General features: G+C 61.8%; 1 protein-coding gene across 1 annotated transcript; it reads right to left on the bottom strand.

Annotated features, from left to right (window-relative positions):
* Positions 1-217: 217 nt before the first annotated feature.
* On the bottom strand, positions 218-15417 carry E2F1 (E2F transcription factor 1). Its single transcript, XM_075901511.2, has 7 exons — positions 14998-15417; positions 10158-10236; positions 8869-9088; positions 7725-7877; positions 6276-6390; positions 5707-5902; positions 218-3465 (listed from the first exon to the last, which is right to left on the bottom strand). Exons 1-7 carry the CDS (start codon positions 15223-15225, stop codon positions 3215-3217), a joined length of 1242 nt encoding a protein of 413 aa, XP_075757626.1. The 5' UTR covers positions 15226-15417; the 3' UTR covers positions 218-3214.
* Between the last annotated feature and the right edge of the window lie 354 nt (positions 15418-15771).

Here is a 15771-nt window from a genome sequence, read left to right as displayed (position 1 = left end):
CTCTCCCAGGACACAGCCCAAGCCAAAGACCAGCCCTGCAGCTCCGTGGGCGGCTGCTCCCCAATGCAGAGCCCCAAGGGCTGGGCACTAGACACGTGGGGCGTGGCAGAGACACGTTACCGCCCGGCAGTGAGTCGGCCCCGCCTGGCGCTCTCAGCCCGCTGGATCCACAGCCCAGCAGCCTGCCGCCCCCGGCAGACACACACGGGCCAGGAGCTGACTCAGTAGAAATGTTTATTGAAACACAAAGCACAACAGTACACCAAGCTCGTTACAAGGCAGTAATGAAAGTGCGTTGCCACCTGTGAGTCGAGCGTCCCAAGGCGGGGCCGTGGCAGTGCAGGGACGGAGCAGGAGACGGCTGTCCGAGCAGGAGGCACTTGAGACGGGGGCGGGGACCCACTTTGTTTTGTCTTGTCCTTTCTTCTCCCCCAAAGCACGTCACCCTCACCCAGACCTTCGCCTGCCCCGGCACCCAGCCTGCGCCACTGGCTGTGCTCCCGGCTAGAATCCCCTGCGGCGAGAGCCTCTGCCATCTCCCTTTGGCGGGGCGCCGAGTGGGAGGAACCCGGACCCCGCTGTGCTCAGTGTTCTTTGCCCCCCCGGCTACGCCTGTCTGGATAACCCGCTGGCAGAGGGGAGGCGGCTCTGGCACAAGTCTCCAGACGTTTAGGTCAAAAGCCTGCGGATTCCTCCCCCCAATTCATCCTCTGAGGTTCGGTCAGTTTCTGTTCCAGTGCACATCAGGAATGTCGAAGCGAATTGCATTAGGTTTGCATTGGGGGGGACCCAGCTGGTCCTCCAGGAAGGCGCCAGGCTGCCAGCCCCAGGCAACAGGCCAGGCAGAGTGGGATTTACCCAAGACCCAGGTGGAAGCAGCTTGAAGATGCCAACTTTGGTCCATTCCAACGCACCCATTTTCCTGAGCCTCTAGAGGTCCCTGCTTCGGCCTAGCTCCCCAGCCGAGTCCCGCGGGCGGCTCTGCTCAGTGCTGCCAGCCCTCCTGGGAGCACCCCCGGGAATCCCCCGAGAGCCCAAATGCGTCCCCAGCCCTATGCCAAGCAGCCAGGGCTAGCCTTCTGCTTTGGGTCATGCCCTGCCCAGCTGCCCGCACAGGAGCTCCCCAGAACCCGCTCCGCACACCGGGGCCCTCAACGGTCACGTCAGCCAGCACAGCACAGCACAGCACGCTGCCCCCGGGCCCAGGCAGGCCAGCGTAGCCCCACCCTGGGCAGTGGTCCAGCTCCCTGAGCCCGCGACGGCTCCAGGACTCACGCAGCCCGGCCCCTGGAGGGGCAGACCTGGCTGCTGGGGCCTGTCAGCCAAGACTCCCATCCAACCTAGCAAGAGGTTCCTGTGCTCAGGACCAGCCCCCCACTCTGGCAGGAGAGCAGGTGGGGCCAGGTCTGTGCAGCTTGGTGTCTGTATGAAACACTGGGAGACAACTGGGCCTGCTGGCAGCGGCACGCAGCTTGAGGAAACTGAGGCAGAGACCAGCTGGCACTCCCCCTGCCCGGAGCCGCGAGGGAGCTGCTCCCCGGCCCGGCCAGAAGCACAGAGAAGCCACGTTAGCTGCCATCCCGCCTCTGCCACTGGAGAGCGAGGGACAGGGGCCCCCACACGGAACAAACATTCCCGCTTTGCGCGTCCTTGCATCCCTTCTGCGCCCACTGCCCCCCGTCACTGAGCTGCTTGCACTGGGCGTCCCCAAGCAGACTCCACTCTTGCCTCAGACTCGCTCCCCCGCCCCTCGCTGACACGGCTGCAGCTCAACCCCCGTCTACAATCAGCAGCCCGCACGGCCCACCTCCCCGTCAGTCACGTATCCTACTGCATGCGGACACATCAAGGCCCCCGGCCCCCAGCTCTGGATTTCTCTAGCCTAGCCCCACAGAAAACGGCCTCCTTCCCACCCCCAGTTCCCACTTCTGGCAGTTGCCTGCTTGGGGACACACACACCACACACACACACACACCCCACACACCCCACACACACTCACTCCCCCTTCCACAAGCCTCACATGGACCTTCTAGACCATATAAATAATAAATAGTGAACTGCTCCTACCAGCTGGACATCCCGCAGCAGTGCCACAAGTGGGGCAGGATCCTGGGCTCTGTTTGGCGGGGGAGACAGAGGCACCAGGAGGTTAAGTGACATGCCCCATGCATCTTAGCACATCTGTGGCAGAGCAGCAAACTGACTCCTGGCTTTGTCAGGCCCATGGAGCACAGCTGCCTCCCACTCTCTCAACAGCCCCCTGCCCGTTGCCTCCTCCAGAACACAGCTCAGCCACACACATTCCACCTGGGAAATCAGAGCCGCCCCACGGGAACCGCCCCACAAAATAAATAAAATCACGCGTCACAGGACTCCCGAAAGCTCCAACAAGGAACCTTTGGGAACCAGGCAAACCTGCACTCCCCCCGCCCGGCTCGGATCCGGGAGCCCCACAAGGCCGGTCTGGGAACTGGGCATTTCCCTCTTGCAGGGGGAGCCAGAAAGCAGGGCTCTGCCACAGCCGGCTGGTCAACAGCCCCCCGTCCCTTTTCTGGAAGCACGAGCCAGATCCTGGCCGTCTGCACTGCCCAGCGGGCCCCTACGCCCACGCCAGCCTGGTGTTCCTCCGCAAGCCAGCCTGCCGCTACTATTTACATTCCTGAAGGAGGGCAGAGCCAGGCAAGCGTCCCACCACGCAGGCGGGGCTCGGGGCTCGCTGCTCGCTGGCTGCTCAGCCGGGAGGCAAGTCTCCTGCTGCCAAGGCCACAGCCGCATCGGGAGCCCCGCTGAGCAAAGCCCTGTTGCTGCCGGGGCCGCAGGGCCAGGCAAGCGCCTCTCGGCGGCAGACCCGCGGGGGACTGGCTCCCGGGGCAGCAGGGACGCGTCTGGCTAAGGCGAGAGTCCGAGGTGGTTGGGGAGAATAAGTTAAGTGGCCTTTGTTACTATGGCAGCAGCCGCACGGGCACCCCGGGAGCATGGCCCCCGGAGCGGAGCTCCCCGCGGCGCAAGGCACGTGTGAGAGGCGGGAGGAGGCGGCAGCCGCAGGAGGGCGCGAGCACAGAGGGGAGAGGCCGCGAAACTTCCCACCCCCTCCCGCAAACCCCGGCCGCGCAGCCGTTTACCAGAAACCCCTTGTGCTCCGGCTCCGGCTCCCGAGCCTCCTCCAGCCCCGGGGGCTGTGCGCGCTGGGCACAGCAGCCCCACAGGAGGGGCTCAGAAGTCCAAGGGCGCAAAGTCCCCAAAGTCACAGTCGAAGAGCTCGCTGATGCCCTCGCCCTCCTCCAGCCCGAAGTGGTAGTCCTGGGGCTGGGGCGGAGACAGGTTGATGAACTCCTCCGGCAGGAAGCTCGCAAAGTCCTCCTTGCTCTGCTCCAGCAGAGCATCCACGGAGGCCAGCGGCGAGAGACTCACCTCGTCGGCTGCACACTTCAGCGGCAGGCTGCTCTCCCCGGGCAGGAGGGGCTCTGCAGAGACACGGGCATGTGGAACGGGAGGACAGCGGCTGAGTAACCCCAGCCAGGCTACCAACCCCCGCCCCGATGGTTGCTGCATCGTCCCAACCCAAGGAGGCTGCAGCGTCTTCCCGCCGGGCCACCAGCCTTCCCACCACGCACCCAGGAACTGCCCCACCTGCCTCCCAGGTCACCTGGCCACCTCCTCCCCAGGTTCTGCACGCGCGTGGGGCCGGAGGACCCCTGCAGTACCCCACAGGAGCGTGTGTGAGGGGCAGAAGATGCATCTCTCTTATTGACGCCACCCCTGCCTAGACAGGGCTGATCACTGGTCAAACCCCAGCATGCCCGGTACTGTGTGCACACAGACAGCTGCCCCCAGAGCTTGCTGCCTACGAGCAGACCCACCGGAGACACGAGAGCCTGAGGAGGCTGCTGGCGTATGGATCTGCAGCCGGTTCCTGGGGGAATAACCCAGCCCAGGCACCTCACATACGGGGTCTCCAAGAACAAAGCTTTGTTGCAAGGCTGGGGAAGAATCAGTCTTCCAGGGGCTGGAGCCAAAGGTTCAGGAAGTAGCCCAGGGACCACAGCAGGTTAAACAGACGCATCTTCTGCGCTGTGGGCACTGCCAGGGTCGTACTATGGAGATACACCGACCTCCTAGGGCTGGGAGGGACCTCGGGAGCTCATGGAGTCCAGTCCCGGCCCCCACGGCAGGACCAAGCACCAGTCCTGACAGATTTGCCCCAGATCCCTGGGTGGTCCCCTCAAGGACTGAGCTCACAGCCCTGGGTTTAGCAGGCCAACGCTCACGCCACTGAGCTCTCCCTCCCCCCATGTGTGCAAACCCCTGGGGGAGCAGGGGGCAAGGTGATCGGGAGGCGAGTGGGGCAGTTCTGTGGCTCTCCTGCTCATCAGCTGAGATTGGGGTCCAGGCAAGCCGAGGGGCTGGGCCGGTGGCCTTGCATTTGCCCCGCGCGGGAAGAGGTTTCCAGTTTTGGTTGGGAAGGAGTCAAGGGCAGAGCCAATGGCTGCTTTGAGAACACAGGCAGAAAAGGCCTTTCCTGCGGCCCTTCCCTTCCACATGACAGCCCCCCGGCAGAGCCATGGCGCCCCGCCCAGCCGAGGGGGCCAGGGGGCAGGTTACAGTGCTGACTGCAGGCCTGCCTGTTTGTTCCCTCAGACCCCATGAACCGAACAGCCCCCCCATGAGCCCCTGGGGAAACTGAGGCCCGGGCACAGGAAGCGAACACCCTCCCTCAAGTGGTTAAACAGGGTCTCTAGCGGGGAGGAAGCCGCTGTCATGACTGAGTGGGGTGACAGCAGGACTGCCCAGGCTGGGCCCTGCTCCCTAGAAGCAGCACACGTGCTGGCCGCACCTTGAAGCCACGTGGCAGACAGACAAGCCGGGGAGAAGGACGCTGAGGCGGGCAGAGGTAACAGGCCCAGGCTGTCGCTATCGCCCCACCCAAAATACCACCAGTGTTCATCCCTGGCTTGGCCATGCCCCTCACTGCCCAGCCCTGCCCACTGCCGAGGGCAGGGGGGCTCCGCCCAGGAGCAGCTGTAGCCCAGGGCAAGCCCCGCCCCAACCGGCCAGCCCCGCCCCAACCGGCCAGCCCCGCCCCAACCGGCCAGCCCCGCCGGGAGCAGCTCCACCGCTCTAGAGCAGGCCCTGGGAATCGGGCCGGGTTCGCTCTCCGGGAGGCCAACGTGCAGGCCGTGCTGCAGCTACGGGGGCCCTGGCTCCCTGGGCCGGAGCTCCCAGCCCAATGGAGCTTTCCGAGCCGACTGAGAAACCCGGCTCCGGCCCAGGCGCGGTGGAGGAGCCCTGCTTGACAGTCCTGGCCAAGCCTGTTTGGCCGCGAGTCGTCCAAGCGGGTGGGTGGGGGCTGGGCTGCAGCAAGAGCGCCAGCTGCACTCGGGCCCACCAGGCATGGGTACTAGCCCTGGGAACCGGGCCCGGCGTCAAGCCTCCCTTCCCTGCAGCACCCACCGCCCCGCCCTGCGCAGGGGGGACTATCCCCCGGCCACACGGCTGGCTGGGCTTGTGGGCCGAGACCCCGAGCAGCATTCCGCCTGCATTGTTCCAACCCTGCAGCCATCAGCACCCACCACTGGGTCCCTCTGACCTGCGCCTACTGCTGAGCCCACCCGGGCTCCTGCACTCGCCACACCCCGGCGCAGAGAGCTGCGGGGCAGGCTCCGAATGCCGGGGAGGAGGCCCCGCGCCGCATGCGCCTTGCTCACCAGGCAGCAGTGGTAAGTTCACATCCTGGGCGTGGTGCGCGAGCGGGGGGGCTGCTGCCTGAGCAGAGCCGGGGGACGATTCCTCAGCGGTTGCTTTGAAGGGGCTCTTGACTGGGCTGCAGACCCCAGAGCTGTCTTCTGGGCACAGGAACACGTCGATGGGGCCCTGGGTGCTTTTCAGGGAAACCTGGAAAGCCTGGAAGAGAAGACGAAGAACCCTTACTAGCAAGGGAAGGCAGGCGCCACGGGCTTGCCGAGGGCACAGCTGTGCCAGCTCAGCATAGAGCCAGAGAGCAGGGTACGCCATGGCAGGGAGCACCGACCGCCCCGCTGCCACCGGCCCCAGCGCGGGAGCGAGACAAGAACTCTCCAGGTCAGCTCGGAGACCAGCCCCTCCCGGGGGGTCTGGGCCCCTAATGGAAGTAACAGGCCAGCTGCAGACAGTGCAGTGACCTGGGCTACCAAAGCTGAGGGGGTTAGTGTTGGGTTCATGGGGCAGGTGGCGGATTTTGGCCCTATGCACAGGGTGGGAGTGGGGCTCCGGGAAGGGGCGCGAAGGGATGGGTTACCTCTGCTGGGTCCGAAACCTGCAGCTGGGTCTCCGGAGGGGCTTTGATCAGCATCACCATTTGCTCGGAGGGGTCCGCGATGCTGCGGAGATCCTGGCACGTCACGTAGGCAGAGGTGAGCTCAGTCAAGGAAGGCTGCGTGGTGGCTGTTCCCTTCCACCAGACAAGAGGCAGCGCTGCTAGTCGGATACCCGAGCCAGCAGGGAAACAGTCAGACCCTAAGCACAAGCTTTCAGCTCACCCAGGCAAGGCAGGGACTTACTCCAGGCCAGGCAGTGGGTGGGGAGAAGTGCCCGTAGGAGGCTCCACGCACCGCATGGTGCCCGGTGCACCCAAGGCAGGAACACCCTAACCGCTCGAGTGTTCGAGATGTTCGTGCAGGTCTGCCCCCTGCTCTGCCTCCTGGTCCTCGCTGCTCACAGGTATCCCCTGTGGAACTACAGCATCTGAACGCCTGGACACACGCCCACATCCAAAGCCTCTAACCCCTCCCCAAGCCCTGCAGGCAAGACACTGCCGCCGTCACACGGCACAGGTCACTCAGCCAGCGCCGGACAAACCTTGACCCCCAGCACCGACGCTGGGCAGGGGGCTGGTGGTCTGAGACCCCTGGGACGAGCAGATGCCCAGGTGCAGCCAGGAACTTCTGACAAGCGCGGCACTGAGGCTGCGCGGTAGATGAGAAATCAAGCAGTCGAGCAGGGATGGGCCCTGGCTACAGACTGGCCAGCCCAAAGAAGGGATCCAGCCCAGAGGTGTTGGTTTCCTATGAGATTTAAAACCTCTGCCTGAACAGAAGCGTTTCCATAGCACGAGAGATTTCCATAGCCAACTGCCTCCCTCTCAGAGTTCGCAGCCCAGATGTTGCCGAACCAGCAAGCAAAGCCGAAAGGACTTGCCCATGCTGAGCAAAATGCCACCGAGGGCATCAACAGGATGAACCATGGGGAGTCTGAGCGCCGAAGCCCTTCTCATCAGGCACTCAGGGCCGTCCGTGAAAGATGCAGGCGCCGAGACATCGAGCCTTGCCCCCCTTAAGGATAAACGTACCCATCCCCCAGTATAGGAGCTGGCTGTTATCAGCCAAACTGTCGCAGCAGGCAGCTCTGTATGGTTCGAACAAGACGGCTAGTGGAGACAATGTTACGGTAAAAGCAATGGCCACTGGAGAGCAGGCTCCCAGCCACACGGAGCAGACGGCAGCTCCTTTGCCATGCTGCTGTTCCTTAAGGCGCTGGCCCTAGCGATCGACGCTCCGAGCGCTCTGCCAGCACGGTGCTCTCCAGCAACTTGGAGAGGAGATGGCGCAGATGAGACGCCACCGCCCGCCCCGGGCCTGGCAGCTCCCCTGCCCATCGGGAGCTGGGCAGCCATGAGAGCAGGCACTGCAGCCCCCCCGCTCTCCCTACGGGCAAAGCAGCACCCACAGCCCCACTCCGACAAGGATATTGTTGATTCTCAGGGTCTTCGGTGAGGAGCTTGAGCTGGACGGTGCACATCTGGATGAGGTCATCCAGCTGCTGCTCAGCCACCTGCAGGTCATGGATCTCCTTCTCCAGCCCCTGGTACTTACTGGTGTGCCCCACAGCAGAGCGGCCGCCCCTAGAGAGAGAGCCTGGGGTCAGTCTGGTCAATCCAGGCTGCCATTGTGCTCCGCAGAGCGATCCTGGGCAAGGGAATTCCACCCCCCGGAGCCGCCTGTCCCCTCAATACACCCCACCCACACGCAGATGGGGGCTGGGCTCTGACAAGGACCCCGGGCCAGCTAGGAAGTGAATCCTGAAACAGGGAAGGGCGAGGCAGGGAATTCTGCCGTGGCCATCTGGGGCCAGCAGACAGGCCTAGGCCGAGGGGTGGGGAAGGGGCTCTCGCAGGACCCCAAGGGCCAGGGCCACTGTTTTAGTAGCACCCAGGATGATAAGCACCCACTCACACAGAGGAAAGCCCGGCCCGGCCCCCAAGCACAGATGCACCCTGTCCCGCCCATGCCGCTAAGTGCAGGGTCTCCCATCTCCCCATTCCCCAAGGGGCAGTGGCTCTGCATGCTGGGGGGCTGCACTACAGCCGTGGGGCAGATCCTGCAACAGGGTGCTAGAAGGGATCCTCAACACAGCCCTGGGAGGAGGGGGAGTCTTCTCCTGCACAGCCAGCCACTAGGGGACACGCAGCACGGGCGCTGCCCTGCCAGCCCTGTGGGCCTGACACCCCCAGACACGTCCGCCTCAGGGAACAGGCTGAAACTGCCCGTGAAACTCAGATGCTGCAGGTGTCAATGCAGCAGCCGGACACGAAAGGCCAGCCAGTAGCTAGAACCGGAACCTGCCTGCAGAGCTCTGACCATGGGCACGACTCAGGCCTGGACGCTGGCTCTATTGAACCATTCTCGGGGTTCAGAGGCCAGGGTGACAGACTCAGGCTTGCGCTACGGCGCTCAAGATGGGCCAGTAGATGGCTGGGCTGGAGGTCAGGCTCTGAAGCCCACCGTGCTCCCTGGGCTATGGAGTCCGAGCGCCAGAGAGCTGCTCAGAGCGCCCTAGGAGCCTCGCCCAGTTACACCCCTGCGGCCAGGCACAACGCGGCGCTTGGCACGTACAGCCACTGGATGTTGTTTTTGGATTTCTTGGTGATGAGCTTGATGCCCTCTAGGACATTGGTGATGTCATAGATCCGCCTCTTCTGCACTTTCAGGACCTCCGCTGCCCAGTTGAGATCCACCACCCCATCGGGCGACTGGCTTAGCAGCTCCAGGAACCGCTTAGTGGTCAGGTTCAGAGAGGTTTCATAGCGGGACTTCTCCCCCGGAGATTTCACACCTGCACGCAATTGAAATGGCTTGTTACAAGCCCTATATAGGTAGGAGAACTCACACACTCAGCGAGCTGGGGGCTTCCTTCAGCTCACCCCCGGCCCTGCACTAGAAAGGGGCTCGGCAGCAGCACACGGGCTCCCGTGTTTGTCTGGAGTCACTGTGGCCCAGGTACGGAGTCCTTTCTGTGCACCTGCCGGTGGCTGTCCACTCAATCCCTTCGCTCCCTAGTCTCGATCCTTAACGAGGATGTTTCTGCTTGACACCAATCCCACTGCACTGGACCCTCGCTGCAGTCATTATCCTCTGCTTACAGTCCCTCAGCCAGCGACCCCTGCGACACTGCCCACAGCCACATCCATTACTGCTTTAACCACCCAGGTCCAGGCCTGTCTGATCCGCTCCAATCCCATCCCGGCCACTGGACCCGCAGCCTCCACGTGCTGCACGTCCAGCGCCTCCGCAGGGCAGCCTGGCACAGACCCGGATAGTTTGCCAGCCCAGGCTTGCAGTCATAGGCTTTGCACACAGCACGTTCCTCCTGCTGCCAGGGCTAACATCCCGGCATGAAACGCTTCCACTGGCTCCCAGGCACTCGAGCCGCCTGTGGCTGGCTACTCTGCCACTGCCACCTGACAACTTGAGAGCCCAAGACCAATTCCAGATCCACGTGAGGCGCCGCTAAGAACCCGCAGCTCAGCCTGCTGGACTGGGCAGCGCAGTGACTCACGCAGAGTTACACCCGACCGGTGAGAAAAGGGCAGGAAGAGCGGGACCTGGCACCCACAACGCTTGAATTTACCCCCATTACCCCGACTAGCGTTGGGCTGGCTCAGGACGTCCTAGAGCCAGCTCTGCACAGCGAGGGAAGGGAGTGGGGGAAGGGAGAGGTGCTGCACCAACTGCAGAGCCTGATCTCCAGAGGACAACGGATCCCACACGCCTCGGTCCCAAGCCCCACAGCTCAACTCAGCCATGACACTGAGGACTCGGTCCCACTAGGCCACTTGGAGGGGGGATGCAGTAGCTGGTCAGAGCTCTGAATGAGTAGAGGCAGCAGGAAGCGGCACCTGTACCTTTCGCTTTGCCCCGGGAAGTCTGGATGCTCTCTGCTATGTACTGGTGATCGGTCTCCAGGTCTAACTTCCTTTTCACCTGCAAGAGAAGGAAGGCTTGTGAAGGATCAGCCTGCTGCTGAGCACCCCCCCTTACAGGACACCCCTGGAGCGCAGAGCCAACAGTGACAGAAGTTCTAGCCAGTCAGCTATCGGGCAGCCTATGCAACGGGAGTTTGATCTCAGCCTTGCACCCAGCAGGCAAGTGTCTATAACAAAAGCTACAGGCATGAGCAGCAGCTGGGCTCAGCGCTGACCAGCATGGCTTTGGTGGCAATGTTACCTGCAGAACGTCACCAGACTTTGCATTATGGAGCCAAGCTCCCCGCCCGCAGAGCAGAGAGAACAGGAGGCCGTCACACAGACCAAAGGCCCGTCTAGCCCAGTATCCTGGCTTCCCACGGTGGCCAGATGCCTCAGAGGATGAGCAGAGCAGTAATCAGCAAGTGATTCATCCCCTGGAGCAGGACCAAAGGGAGCCTTGAACCACAGGCATTTAACCTTTCACACAGCAAAGCCAATCGAAGGGAAATCCCGCCAACTAAGCCAACGCATCAGGCAGGAGCAAAACCCACAGAGAAGGGATGTTACAGTTTAACCGATAATCTGAGGTTTATCAATTACTTAAATGGTTAAACGCGCCAGCTGGGGCCGGCAGCAGGATGGTAGCAGGGCTGGCTGCCAGAGTAGGAGAGAGGCCACCCTTCCCTCCCTATTGCTAGATCCCCTAAGATGTAGCAATAGGGAGGGAAGGGTGGCCTTGTAACTGATAGGAGAGTACTTGAATCAGCACGGCCTTGGTGTGTGAACAGACTGATCTCCCAGGAAGGTCAATGTCCCCTAGCAATGGTTTGCTAGGAGGGTATGGGCTGTTCTGAAACAGTGTCCTTAGGCTCCAGAACAGCATGCCTGTACATCTACCCGGGCCTGCTCCTTCCCCTCTTGGATGCATAGCATCCTCCAAGCTGGCAGGAGCCAGGTCACCACAGGGAGTTGGGCCCAGGGAGCATGAGGCTGGAGTCGCTGCCCTCCTCGGGGAGCTGAAGCCAAGCAGATGGGGGAGACAGGGACAGGATGGAGCCACTCCCTTCTCCCTCAGACCATCCCCACTGCCTTCTCCTCTCCCTCCCAGCTCCCCCCGGCCTGCACTCTGGCACTGCTTTGTCAGGGCTCCAGTGCTACCTGCTGCGCCTCGCAGGCCACCTTGCTGCAAGCTTCCCCGACTCACTGCGCACTCAAGACGCACGGCACCACGGACACGCGTGGGCCCCGCCTCGGCAGCCTGTCTCCCTGGTGCTCGTGGCTCAGACAGGGAGGCACCACAGAGGGGCAGCAGGAATTCTTTGCTGACTCCACGTGATCACCTGAGGACCACGGGACACCAGCCTGGAGACCTGAATGTTGGCAACACACCCACTGGCAGGTATTGCCATCACCATAGCGTCCAAGTGCCAGCCTCTCTCGTCCTGCCATCTCCACCATTCCTGGCCTCTCCCCCCTCCTCGGAGACACACTAGTGATGGGCTCTATTCGGCGCTCCAGTTATGCCAGGGTTTCCCAGGCTCTGCAGCTCATAGCCCCACCTCTGTGCTCCCAGCCAGCAGCCGCTCAGCCCTGAAGGCAGCACCACAGAGTGGATAATATTACACCGTGCCAGCCTGACTTGTGCGTGCTGGCGGCAGCTCTGCCTTCCAAGCTGGGCACTTGGCCACCAGTTGCTGCGCTCTGGCTGCCCAGTGCGGGCCCCAGCATCTCTCCCCTAACAAATTAAGCACAGGCACTCCCGAAACGCAGCACCATAAAGCCACCCTGCAGTTTGGGCTCCGGTTGCCTCTCAGTGAACGCAACAAGCATTGAGAAAGCCCTTGGCCAGGGACGCAGCAAGGAGCAGGGCTCTACCACACCTCAACGGTGGCAGGAGTTCAATGTGGAGCTGCCCGGGGGGTTGGGGTGAGGAGCTGCCCTTGCCCTGGTTTTACATTTTCAGTGCTGGGGGGGCAACATGGAGCTCAAGATCCATGTGCTCGAGTCCAGAGGGATCCAGTTCAAGATGGCACAATGCTGCCTTCTAAGCGCATCCGAAGGCTACACTATTTCTCCAGTGCCTCAGAAACCTGCTGAAGGATTCCTGCCATCCACCCTTTGGCAGCACTTCAAGGCCAAGGAGTCATTGCTACGCAGATGTGCTCCAGAAGAGGAGAAACCAAAACAGGGATGGGAGACTTCACCCACTTGCTTCACACAAGCAGCACTCGTAAGAACGAGCCGTCACAATGCCGCTCACATGCTCACAAAGATCCAAGCTACGCACCAACCGGCGATCAGAACCTTCCAGGATAACCCCAAGTGGAGTGCCTGACTTGATCACCCATTGGTGCCAGCTCAGACCAGCATTCCAGCTATCTGCCTGGGACCACAGGGACAAGAGAACTTCAAGACTTTGTGCATGGTTACTACCCTGCCTCTAGTACAAGAGGATCTGGCTCATGAAGGAGACATTTGGGAAGGAGGCGGAGACTCGGTCATTGGGGCCTATTTTATTACTAGAAGGAAACCGTCTGACAGCACAGAAACAGATGAATTCGAGACCTCCCTCCCGCCCGCCCCAAGGCCCAGTGACATGTATCTGGAGGGAAGTATCTCACCTTGAGTGATCGTGGAGCAAGTGAGCTATTGCTCACACTGCCCTAGACAGCTGACCATCAGCTATCTAAATTCCAGTGCACTGCTGAAAAGCACCCAGGGGACCTCAGAACAATAATTCTGCCCCCTTTCTTTGCTCATGCACACTAGGGTGTTTAGAGTTTCACTGCCCACAAACATCAGGCTGCAGCCCTGCCAGAGGTGCAGGTGCAGAGCTGCCCATGGGTACCAGGCTGCTGATTACAGTTAGGAGAAAAGCAGCTCAGGTTTCAGGGTTTCACCAGCAAAGCGTCTCCATGAAACCGCACTCCAACCATGCAAACCAGCAGCGCCTCCAGCACAACCACCCACTCCCCACAAGCAGGGAGACAGCAAACAGGGAATTTTGGCTCATTATGGATTCTTGAGCCAAACAATTAAAACAAAGGATCAGCTGTAAAGCTGCCGCCGGCCCCTCAAACTCCAAGCCTCTGGAAGATGGTATGTTTAACTATCAAAGCATGTTGTGGTCTTTTCCTCCTCCCCCCACCCACTTTCGACTGAACTAAAAGCTTGGGGATGTTATACTGGGACAATGGCCCATTATGCCCAGGATCCATTCACTGACCATGGCCAATGCCAAATGATGGCTCAAAATAATCTCCAAGTGCACAAGAAGGATCCCATACAGTGTTCTGTTTGTGCCATGATGAAGGAGAAATGCAAGCCCTTGTCACTTCGCTTCAGTCTAATTGCCGGTGGTAGTTATTTACGTATTTATCCAGCCTTTGCCAGAGGCTGGAGATGGATGACAGGGGAGGGATCACGTGATGATTACCTGTTTCTCTTCACTCCCTCTAGGGTACCTGGCACTGGCCACTGTCGGAAGGCAGAGTACCGGGCTAGATGGATCTTTGGTCTGACCCGTGCGTATGTGTCGAAAACAAATTCGGGAAACCAAAAGAAAGGAAGGCTCCGGTTCAGCCTTGCCTTGTGGGACCCTGATTTTGCACCAAGAACTACAAGGGCAGATTCTTGCCAGGAGCCCCACTGAACACAATGGGTGTCTGCATGGATGCAAAGGTCAGCCCTCCATACTTCACAGCAGTCAGTATTTGTTATACTACAATAGCATCCAGAGGTGCCAATCACAATGAAAGCCCTCTCATGCAGATGCACTAGAAGACAACACCTGCTCCAGAGTTTATCCTAACAATTATTTAGAAGTTACAAGTAGGGCCCTGGAAATCCATAGATACCCATTTTATACCCACAGGTATTTGCATCCGTGGATGTGAATGCTGATGTCCACGGCCCATTCTTGAAGATTCCGTATCTAGAATCTTGCAAATTTACAGATAGCTGTGGATGTGGATGCAGATAACCTCAGCATATTTTTGCATCTATAGATGCAGATACAAAATTTTGTATCTGCGCAGGGCTCTAGTTACATGCCTGAGCATGTATACACACGCCCTCCCATCGCGGACAAGCAGAATTTCACAAGACTAACTTTATCCTGCAGATTGCTGCCACAGTCATTAAAGTATCATCACAACACACTGAGACCTGAGAATAATCTGAGAAGTGTGTCTAGAGACACAATCCACACAGTGGATTTGGCTCTGAAGTACAGTTTTCAGACATTGTGATGACTGGTGTATGTCTCCCCCTCTATTATTAATGTATTTGCATATTTTATGCCCAATCCCCATTCCCCTCCACTGAAGCAGGGCAGGTCACTCCTGTGTGTGATGCAAGAGCGGAGATCTCAAAGCCAGAATTCACAGGTCCCCTATGAGCCCATGTCTCCTGGTGAAGAGCTGGGAGCAGAAATGCTGAGCCAGGAAGGCAGAGAGCTCTGCTCTGCACACGCTAATGGCAGCCTGGCTCTCGCCAGGCCTGGCTCGCACATTACTACCGGTTCCTCCCTCGCTTGGGAGCTTTATCGCGGGAAGCCGGAAGCCGGAGAGCTGCAGCCACCGCACGGGCAGCTCCCAGCCTTATCTGGCACCAGACAGGGCTGCCCCCCCCCCCCGGCTACAGGTGGCCCGTCAGCGAGCCCAGGGCGCGGGACGCTCGTGAGGCTGGAGCCCACGACCCCGGGGGGGGGCGATTCCCTCTCCCCCCTCGTCCCCCCGCAGCGAGGCGGGAGCGCCCCGCGGCCGAGCGGCGTTACCGGAGGGCGCCCCAGCGCGGGCCGCTGCGCCGCCGGGCCCGGGCGGGGGGGCTGCGGGGTGGCGAAGAGCAGCAGCTCGGCCTCGCGCTCCGCTTCGGGCGGGGGCGGCGCGTCCGGCGTGGAGATGATCACGATCTGCTGCTCCATCGCGTGCAGGGCCCCGGCGCCCCCCAGCAGCGCCGCCAGCTCGGACACGCGGGCGCCGCCGCCCGGCCCCTCCCGAGACATGGCGGGGCGCTCACCGGCCCGGCGCCGGCCCGGGGGGGCCTGGCCCGGGGCCGCGCCCCATGCTCGGGGGGCCGGGCCGCGCTCCGCAGCCTCCGCCCCTGCCCGGGGCCGCCGCTCGCCGCTCGGTGGCTCGGCCCGGCCCGGCCCGGCTATTGTCCCCGCCGCTGCCGGCCCCGCGCGCCTTTGCGCGCCAAATCCTTTTTGCCGCGAAAGCCGCCGGAGCGCCGCGTCCGCGCTCCCATTGGCTGCGTCCGCCGCACGCCGGCGGGGAGCGGCCTCGCCATTGGCCGCCGCGCCGGGCGGGGGGCGCCGCTCCGCCTTGCCATTGGCTACGGCCCGGACGGCCGCGAGGCGCCGCGGTGACGAGCCCAGCGTTCTGACAGCCGGCCAATCGCAGCGGCTGCGCCGGCGGGGGGCGGCCAATCAGCGCGCAGCTGGGGGACGCCGCGGCCAGGGCAGGTGCGGGGGCTGGTCGCCTCGCCCGTCTCCCATCTGTTCCCACGGCGCGGCCGCCCCGCCCCTTCCCGCGGGCACAGCGGTTGCCAG

This window comes from Pelodiscus sinensis, chromosome 17 (assembly GCF_052426305.1).
Source record: "Pelodiscus sinensis isolate ZL-2025 chromosome 17, ASM5242630v1, whole genome shotgun sequence".
Lineage (NCBI taxonomy): Eukaryota > Metazoa > Chordata > Testudines > Trionychidae > Pelodiscus > Pelodiscus sinensis.
This window is presented reverse-complemented; position numbering and strand designations above follow the sequence as displayed.